Here is a 10,028-nt window from a genome sequence, read left to right as displayed (position 1 = left end):
AGCCTGAACAGCATGAGCACAGAGCTCGGAGTGCCTCTGGCTCGCATGGTAGCGAAAATATTGTCAATCGCGGCTAACATAGCACAATAACAACTGCATCTGAAACCTGTATACCAATGCTTCTGTAGCTATAGACCGATCCTGAGTCTTTTTATGACTTGCACACATGTTTTTATGTATGAGCACGTTATTCCGATGTGACATTTTCAACTTGTGTTTTGCTTGCTGAGATCCTCTCTTTCCCGCCCGCTCCCCAGAGGCCCGCAGCGGAGCAGAAGGAGCTGAGCAACAAATGGAACGAGATGGGCACGGATGAACCAGGTCTGCAGACGTTACCCAGGGGTTTGGCCCTGAGCAATCTGCCTTTTATGAAAGATTAGTGTTGATGCGTCTGTGCGCTGGAGCATCAGTCAGACGCTGCTGTATTTAGCATCAGATTAACACATCTTTAAACCACATCTACCACTGCCATGTTTCCCTTTGTAAGCAGTATTTACCTAGGGGAGATTAGGGCTGCATGATATACAAAAATAAAATAATCAACTGCGATTATTTTTGACTGATATTGCAACAATGATAATATTTGCAGTCATTTTAAAAATAATTCACATTATAATTGAAAAACACATTTAAAATTATTTTGTGGATATTCAAAAAAATGTCTGCAACAAATAAGGAGATTTATTTTTGTCTGTAGGTTACCATGTATACGCTTCTCTGCAGCACCACACCATTTAACTCTCACACAATTTGCCTTAACCAAACATGCTCTTACTGCGATTTGGATAGTTCACCAACCCATATTTCGTTTTTTTGGTTTAAAAAAATATTTTGCAGTCTATGCATCACTGGGATATTATATATTCTGGTGTTCTGTCTCCACTGGCCTCGAAGGTCAAAACCACATCCTCCGTGCTGTCATGAATCACACCACTTATTATTAGCCCCCTAGCTGCTTCCGTGGATAATGTCCTTGTCGTCCTCCCAGCTTAAATATTTAGTTATTATTGAGCATTTTGTCTCAGAAGACACATCTAACCTCTCACTGTGAAAACCTCTCAATGAACCAAACCATTTGCACCTCAATCTGGCACATTTGCAGAGAACACGGTAACCCTGTTTCCTAACAATGCTATCACAGCTCACTGCTCATATAATAACATTTAGGATGTGCCGTCCCCCGACTATAAACACTTTGGACTGCGAGTATAGAAACTGTCCAGACTCCTCGGACGGAGATAACACGCAGCACCCCTCCTTCCGTCCAAACCTTAACATGCCCTCAATTCTGGGGGATGACACAGCACTTACATTTACTGCCACGCTCCGAAGGAGTCCCACTTAGAGCGGGATGAGTGTGCCTCAGCTGTCCTGTGCTGTCCTTTTGACTTGAGTAGTTGAGTCACAAATGCATTCTGAACTATGTGCAAGTTCAAGTTGACTACATGGACCTAATGGTTGGATTATTTTGTGTAGTCTAGGTTTAACAGCTGCTAAACCTCTTCTGGAATAGCACATGTAAACACCGTGTGGAAGTACCACTTACAAAGTGTCCTTTTTACAGTAATGTATTGCAGAGATGCGTTAACGTCATTGTGTCTCTACAGATTTAACGAGCGTCAGGCCTGTATATGCCCCTAAAGACTTCCTGGAGGTAGGCGGTGTAATTCATTTCAAACTGCAATTTGAAGAAAGAAAAAAAGGATGACTTTACAAGACATGTTTGCTTTCTAAACAGGTGTTGATCAGCTTGAGGAACCCAAATCATGACAGCAGCGAGGATGTGGGCGTCAGGAGCCACTGGGGTCTCATCCAGGTTCCCCTCAATGTCCGGGACATCCCACAGCTGGTAGGGGGCCCGTGGTTTCATTGTGATGTTTCTGACCTCATGAGATGAATGCATATAACAGCCAGTACATCCCAGTAAGCTGCCCCATGAACGGCACACTAGATTTTAATCTGGGTATGTGATTTTCTTTTTCTCTTTCGACTCTTAGAGACAGGCCTACTCAGAGCTGAACCTGACCTCAGGGCAGTTGGGGATTGATGACCATGCACAAATCCATCCAGGTATCCACAAAAGAGCAAACCCACTTCTTTACGTGCCATCAGAGTTAAAGGAAGAGTTTTTTGAGAGTTCAAATAGGAAATTGATGCTTGACGTCAATCCTTGGTTTGTTATTTTGCTGGAGCCAGTGACTAGCTTAGCTTAGCTTAGCCTAGCTTAGCTTAGCATAACGACTGGAAAAGGGTGAACAGCTAGACTGTCTCTGTAAATTAAGCCAAGCAGCTGCTGGCTTTATGTTTTCAGAAACAGACCCTAGATGGGGATTGATCTTCTCATGTAACTCTTTGCAAGCAAGCAAACGGCCACATTTCCTAAATTGTTAAACGATTCCTTAAACCATCCAGCTAGTTCAACGGTTTTTGTCACCACGACACGTGACGTTGCATGCAAGACCTTCGTATCATAGCTGAATAATTTCCAGCTGAGAATATTTTGGATGTTTGGCAGCTTTAATGAATATTTAACCTTTCAGCTGACTTTTCATCCAATCAAATATGTGCCATATATGATTGGTAATAAAGACATGTAACAGATCCATTCAGCAGCTTGTTGATATCCAAAGCATATTTTAATCTCGCAGTAATTATCCAGAGCAACACAAATAAATGTGTTTACCTAATGCCCCCTGTGGTTTAATGGTGTGTTTAGCGTCTGGCCTCCGCTGTGCCACGCGGCTGCATGGGTCTTCTCAAACAATATCTTTCTTGAGTCCAGATATTTACATTTTTACAGCCTGGTGTTTAGGCTTTAAATAGAATCCCATCCACCGTCTCTGTGTTTGTAAATCAAAGAGATAACGTTAGTTTAAAAAACGGTGTCGCTACCAAGACATTATTTATGTACCTCTTTTGTTCTGTCTTTCTTTATCCCTCTGCAGACATGTTTGAAAACGAGTATGTTCAAATCGGGAAAAAAGGTCAGTGTTTGTTTGAAATAGTTTGTAAGTATATATCTGTGCTGTGGTTGTGTTTCTTGGTTATGGGCATTCTTATTGTTGGATTAAGGTGCACAAATGTGGGACAATTCCTTTTGAAATTCATCTAAATTAAGCAGAGGCTACAAGGAGTGTCATACATATTACTGATTTAGTAAATATTTACTCTGTAAGCAGAGGAAGGAACCGTAGTCTATATTTGCAGCCTGGGGGTTTTGTGTTTTTAATTCGTACCGTTACAGATCTGGTTTTATTTTTACATGAAAGAATCTTTTTTGAGAGATCGGTATCAAAAGATCTAATTATATCCACAATGAACCACTTTTTAAAAGAATACAACCCAAAAGAGAGAAGGGAACACTTTTTATAGACACTGCTCGAAGAAGCTGTGAAGATATATAACATTTGATCATATATACAGAGTTTGAAATCTAGTATATTAAGAAATATCTGTTGGAGTTTAACAGAAAATCCCCCAACGTGAACTCAATGACTCCCTTAGGTGCAGTAATCAGCCCGCGAGACACTTCACCTCTTATCTCATCGCTCTGCCATGAACCCAGTGTCAACAGCCACCTTATTATGGACACCAATCGACAACAACTTTAAAAAAAAACTCAATCTGTGCTCTGACTACTCATCCTGCCACAAGCCCCGGGTCACTAATCCCCCCCTGGTTGGCTGCGAGCTGCGAGTCGTGCTCCAGGCCAAGTGTTAAGTGCACTCAAATATTAAATGTAAGAGTTTAGCAGTGCGTTGGTTTATGTTATGACTGGCCAGCACCTTCACTCAAGGGCTGTGTGATTTCTGGCTCCTGCCACAACAGAGATTTAGGGTTGAATGGAGACGTGGGAGAGGTTGTTTCCAGCGTTTTGTCTGAGTGTTTTTAAGGAAAGTTATTTTTGTTTATACATTTTCAGAGGGAGGGAATGAATTAGTGACCGTAGATGTGACCGCAGCTTGCCCCCTTTTTCAGATGAATCATTGTCGTGACATTTTGTAGACAGTCATCTTCGTAAGTTATTGAATTGTTTTTTGGATGGATCAAAGTTTCTGTTAAAGTATGTTTTGTTTTTCTTCTAATGGATTTACATTTAATCCTTTCCAAAACAAACCTCTTAACCGCTGCAGGGTTGTTTTCGTTGTTGTCGTGCAGTTATTCAAGACTCGCAGGTGTTCAGTTTCCCAGCAGCTGTGTGTACAGATTATGTCACTCTGACAGAAAACCTAGAGGCTCTCTAATGTTGGTCACATACTAAAGTCTAGTGAATAAATGGAATTCATAATAATCAACTTCATTTAATTTAACTCTTAATAGATTTTTGTGTTTTATATTTTCATTTATTGAATTCAATTGACTTTTTGAATTGCAATTAATTCAACATGATTCATTTGATATAATTGAATGTAATACATTTTATTTAAATTAAATATGAGTTATTTGGTTTTATTGAACTCGTTTATTTCAACTGAATTATCAATAAATATTAAAAAGTATTGCAATGAATTCAAATCAATTCAACATAATGAATTGTAGGCAGTTTAAAGAGTTTTATTTAATTTATGATTGATTTAATTGGGCATGGAGGAAACACATGACTTTCTGTCTAATGCCCCTTTTCCATTTCACTTTTTTTTGGTTTGAACTTTTTGTCTCCTGTTGGTCCAGTGGTGTTGGAGCAGGACAGTGCGGCGGCGCAGCAGTACAGCCGGCAGGGCTGTCCCACCGGGCTGCGGGCCGACCTGTGGGCCCTCATCCTCAACTCTACCAACCAGCCTCAGGTACTGAATGCAACACACACACACACACACACACACACACACACACACACACACACACACACACACACACACACACACACACACACACACACACAGCTGAGTTGCACCCTGGTTGCAGCTGTCAGGGTTTGTTGTGAGGCAGCAGTCCTGCACACACAGCTGCAGAGATTCCCAAACTGCATGTTTACTACAAGGTGACCTTCTCACAGTTAACAATCAGTTATTTGGGAGAATGTAGTATTGTAATTGTTATNCCGCCCCCCCCCCCCCAATTTGTGTCCTAATACAACGGTCCAGCAACCAAGACGACCCAACCGAGATGTCCACACACATAGGGTCTCTATTGTTAATGTCTATGATCGTAAGGAGGGTTATTGACTAACAATCTGTTTACCTTAGTTTTATCATAACTGTCACTTGTCCATTGTGAACAAATGCTAAGATAATCAAATGCTACCGATTTAGCACAGTTAGCCCAAACAGAGCAGCCTGTGTGGCAAAGAGTCCGGAGTCTGTGGGGACGATAAAACAATGCTTGTGATGGGAGGAGGATTGATGTCTGAGGCAGAGTTACAGGGTCCTGACTGAGGTCTGGAGAGTGTTAGCAGGGCTCTGGATCGAACAAGGCCAAACACATTAAACAGTCAGAGTTTACTTTGGACAGAATGTGTCAGCTTTCTTTGAGCTAAGACAAAAATAGAAAAAACAACACAACCTGCTTTTTTAAATTGGAACAGGCTAGGGCTTTTGCAATACACCAAAACAGTGAGGTTTTCTGTCTGTCATCTAATATGAGCCTAGCTTCCAAGATGATGTATATCAGTTTCAAGTATTTTAGCAGAACTTCCTCTGATGCTGTCCATATCACCACAGTGGTTAAAAGTCTCTCACTCAGCTGTCAAAATCTCTGTTTCTGTTCTCCTCACATCCGCAGCACTGATTCGACCTGTCTCAGACCGGAGACACGTCTGAGTTTAGCCATGTGGTCGGAGACACGATACCCTTCCTTTAAGTTTGTTTTAATCCTCCTGTCACCGCTGTCCGATCACATAAACTTGATTTATCCACAAACACGGTGCTCTTTATATACCATCAGAGAACTGGAATTTCCCTTCTTCCAGAAAATACCATTACATGTATATAACCAGATCTCAATAAGAATAAACTCTCCACAAATAATACAAGCAGACAAATACAACGGGCACAATATCGAGTTCATATGCAATATTAGAGAACACTGTGATATAACGGCTTGGTTGAGTCAGGAATGGGAAAACCCCTAAAAGCATTATAGGGCCTCTTTAAAAACATCAGTCAGACAGCAGTATTATAAGATTATCAAAAGAATATCCCAAAGCCGACGCATATTAAACAACTTTGTATTATATTATATTTTCCATAAGTTACTTCCCAAATAATAAACCATGTTGGATCTGTGTGTTTCAGGATGTGATGTATTATGAACAGCTGACGGCTGGAGTCATACAGCACGACCTGCTGGTGGACAACCTCATCTATAAGGTACTTTAGGTTAACAAGCATCACATATGTATTGAGTTATGTTTCTTTTCTAAGACTTTAGCTGGCATTCATAACATTGACTGTACATTTGAATGCTCTTTTCAACAGGATGTGAAGCTCACCGCCAGCAATGACGACTACTACTTTGTGTTTGAGGACTTCCTCTATCAGGTAGAGTTCAGCTCCCGATCTCTCGTTATTTTCCATACCAGTACACTTAACCTTGATAATGTTGTTTTAATGACTCTCTAGGACATCAAATATCCATATAAATGAAGCATCACCTTTTCCCAACGTATCCTATGTCAAACCAGTGATTGGGGTTAAATTGCCCTTGAGAGGCGCCTATATAAAATAAATGAATTATTATTTATAATTTACTAACCGTTAAAAAAATGTGGGCTTCCTCAAATATTCAATATCGCTTGCTAAGCTAAACATAAACCTCTTTATTCAACTGTAAGACATTTGGCATCCCCAATGAACTTGTTACTGTCATGTAAATTCAATGTCACTGTAAAACTGCATTCCTCCCTACCTACAGTGACGGATGGGCTTGTTTGCCTTTGGCGCTGATAGACGAGCATATACTCGGCAACGGGATTATTCAACAGCTGTTAACATGTCAAACTCTTTAGTAGCTGACCGAGGAACAAAGCCCTCGTATCGTCTTCAATATTGACTCGTGATAAACTCTCTAGGCAGTGAAAGAATCCACATGTTGTGAGGTAAAGAACATTAAAGAAGTGTGGCTGTGTTTATCGTAACGATTCATTAATACATTTTCTTCTAGTGACTGAAAAAGAAAGTCAAGATGTCATGGAGCAGTTATTTTTAGATGATTCTGTTTCCTGTAAGATCCTGACCCTGAAAGAGCAGGTGCTTCCCAGTGTACAATCTTTGAAAAGCAGATCAAAACCTAGCAGCTCATTGGCTGTCGTTTTGAGGAGTCTCCTAAGCAGAGATGAATTCCCCTCAGATGTACTTCACGGGAAGTGGACAGGGGAAAGAGTAATAGTTTCTCAGACATTGGACTGTAACGGTAAGAGCTTCAACGTCACTTTGGGAAATAAGCAGTACCTCGTGAACAGTGGCTCTTATAGATTTAAAAGTAAGGCCATCACTGACGCCAAATAAAGTGCGATAACTAGAGATGTCCCGATCCGATAACGTGATCGGGGATCGGAGCCGATCACGTGATTTTCAAAAGATCGGAATCGTGAGAAGAGAGATTTTTTTTTTTTTATTTTTTTTTTTTTTTAATAAATACTTTTTTTTAAATGTTGTATTCAATGTTACAAAACAAAAATGACCATGTTCAAGTCTTAAAGTCCTCCTGAGGCCTTTTTTTGGTTTCAAATTACACATCATGTATGTGTTGCTTCTTTGGGGCTTGTTTTCATAGACCTGGTTGATTATTTCTCTCAAATCTGGCAACAGAGTGGGCAGGGCGCAGTGTCTAATTGTAGCAGTAAGCTAACGAGTACTGAAAGCTTTATTTTGTTTTGATCCAATGCTGCACAACTGAACTGATCCAATGCTGCTGTGAAAGAAAGAAGCTATATCCATGTTGGATAGAATATCCAATTTAAATAAAAAAAATAACCTTAAATAAACCTCAAATTGTCAAAATCAAATGATCGGAATCGGATCGGGAGCAAAAAAAGGTGATCGGGACATCCCTAGCGATAACCACTGCCTCTTATTTCCCCGGTCGTCAGGCAAAGATGATATCCATATTGTGCATGAATCCATGCCTTTGTGTGTCTAATCCCAAACCTGTGTGTTCCCAGGTGTTGCTGTGTTTCTCCAGAGACACCGCCGTCTTGGAGCACTTCAAGTACAACAGCGCTACTCCTCCCAAGTCCTTCATCCAGGGTGAGATGATGCGCCCTTCACCGAGGACACACACACACACACACACACACACACACACACACACACACACACACACACACACACACACACACACACACACACACACACACAACAATACACTGTGTTGTAGGTCTTGCTTATGGATTGATCTGTGTGTGTCTAACAGGGAAAGGAGAAGATGAAGAGTGTGCTGTTGTTTATCCTCCCAACGGTGAGTCTGCAACTTCAGACTAATTAGTTTTTATAGGGAACAATGAAACCATACTTATTCACATGAAGTTTGTTGGAGACATTTTCTGTACAAAGACTAAAATAAATGCAATTGTTCTAGATTGACGATACAGTTCATATTTATTTGTACTTCCTTATTCACACAGGTGTTATTCCTTTCCATGGGTTTTCAATGTATGGTGAGTATATTTTGCTCCTCTTATTTATTACACTAACTTACAAGAGGAACCATGCAAGAGCAACATGTAACAGTGTGTGTCTGTGTGGTCCCACAGTGGCACCTTTGTGTTTCCTGTACAACGAGCCTTCGAAGCTGTACAGTGTTTTCAGGGAAATGTACAGCCGCTACTTCTTCAGACTGCACTCCATCTCCTCCTCTCCCTCGGTAAACCCTTCTTTTATATAACTAAACAAAACACTTGGGTTTGTGTGTTTGTGTCTTTATATCTACTGTCACTGAACACATGTGCTGCTGCAGGGGATTGTGTCTCTGTGCCTGCAGTTCGAGCGGCTGCTGCAGACCCACCTGCCTCAGCTCTTCTACCACCTGAGACAGATCGAGGCGCAACCGTGAGTACACTGCACTCTGCTTCATCCTCATCCTGTTATGTATTTGCCCTCATTTCTCTTTTTAAAGTGATGGACTTAAGGTCTAATGCATTCACATACAACAACTCCTCGTCAACTCAAAACAATGATTAAAGTGACCAAAAACCAACATTGTTTTTTTGGTATTACCCTAGGTATGTGTGTTTCCACCCAGGTTCTTAAAGCTTAATCCTATTTCTGTATTTAATATAGTGAAGAATCACATCCACCAGGTCTTGATTCTGTAATGAGCTGCTGCCATCTTGTGGTGAATTGCCAGAATTACAACTTCCTAATGAACCTTCATAGAGCCTAAAGATGTGATGGTTTGTCCCTCAGGCTGCGTATTGCCTTTAAGTGGATGGTGAGGGCCTTTTCTGGCTATCTGTCCTCTGACCAGCTGCTCCTTCTCTGGGACCGGATCCTGGGGTACGACTCCCTGGAGGTGGTCGCAGGTAAGAGCTGTTGGCTGCACAATAACCCCCTGCTTCTCTTATGTTCCTCTATCTAAACCCCCTTTCCTCTGTTCCCCCCCTTCTTTTCCCACTCCTCCAGTCCTAGCAGCCGCTGTGTTCGCCTTCCGTGCCGAGAACCTGATGGAAGTGACGTCGCTGGCCTCAGCTGAGGTGTGTGTGTGTGTGTGTGTGTGTGTGTGTGTGTGTGTGTGTGTGTGTGTGTGTGTGTGTGTGTGTGTGTGTGTGTGTGTGTGTGTGTGTGTGTGTGTCTCACATGCTCCTTGAATGCCGTAAATAGCCGTTGATGATCAGCCAATAGCAGTAACCCAGTCTTCTGCATGCACATGTCTGAAAGAAATGTCTGGCTAGACACTTAAGCTTTCTTACCCCTTTAGCTTGATATCTTCATATAACCTCTGCTGAAGAAGATCGGACCTATTTAAAAAAAAAAAGAAAAAAAAAAGGGCTTCGATTACTTTGATACGAATAGGTCATACACACACCCATTAGCTCCTGCATGTCACTCACGCTACATTATTATAATCACGATATTCTTGTGCATGCCAGTATG

General features: G+C 41.3%; 1 protein-coding gene across 1 annotated transcript in view; it reads left to right on the top strand.

Moving 5' to 3' along the window:
- tbc1d19 (TBC1 domain family, member 19) overlaps positions 1–10,028 on the top strand; it is a 14,703-nt gene that overhangs the window by 3,363 nt on the left and 1,312 nt on the right. The window contains exons 6-20 of the mRNA XM_010792702.1: positions 258–321; positions 1,608–1,654; positions 1,739–1,849; positions 1,998–2,070; positions 2,946–2,984; positions 4,672–4,784; positions 6,231–6,305; positions 6,414–6,476; positions 8,099–8,183; positions 8,350–8,394; positions 8,561–8,593; positions 8,690–8,799; positions 8,893–8,984; positions 9,342–9,457; positions 9,558–9,628. Of these exons, the coding sequence (XP_010791004.1) occupies positions 258–321; positions 1,608–1,654; positions 1,739–1,849; positions 1,998–2,070; positions 2,946–2,984; positions 4,672–4,784; positions 6,231–6,305; positions 6,414–6,476; positions 8,099–8,183; positions 8,350–8,394; positions 8,561–8,593; positions 8,690–8,799; positions 8,893–8,984; positions 9,342–9,457; positions 9,558–9,628 (1,137 nt within the window). The remainder of the gene's footprint in view (positions 1–257; positions 322–1,607; positions 1,655–1,738; positions 1,850–1,997; positions 2,071–2,945; positions 2,985–4,671; positions 4,785–6,230; positions 6,306–6,413; positions 6,477–8,098; positions 8,184–8,349; positions 8,395–8,560; positions 8,594–8,689; positions 8,800–8,892; positions 8,985–9,341; positions 9,458–9,557; positions 9,629–10,028) is intronic.

This window comes from Notothenia coriiceps, unplaced genomic scaffold (assembly GCF_000735185.1).
Source record: "Notothenia coriiceps isolate Sejong01 unplaced genomic scaffold, NC01 NC01_scaffold00036537, whole genome shotgun sequence".
NCBI classification, from domain to species: Eukaryota; Metazoa; Chordata; class Actinopteri; order Perciformes; family Nototheniidae; genus Notothenia; species Notothenia coriiceps.
This window is presented reverse-complemented; position numbering and strand designations above follow the sequence as displayed.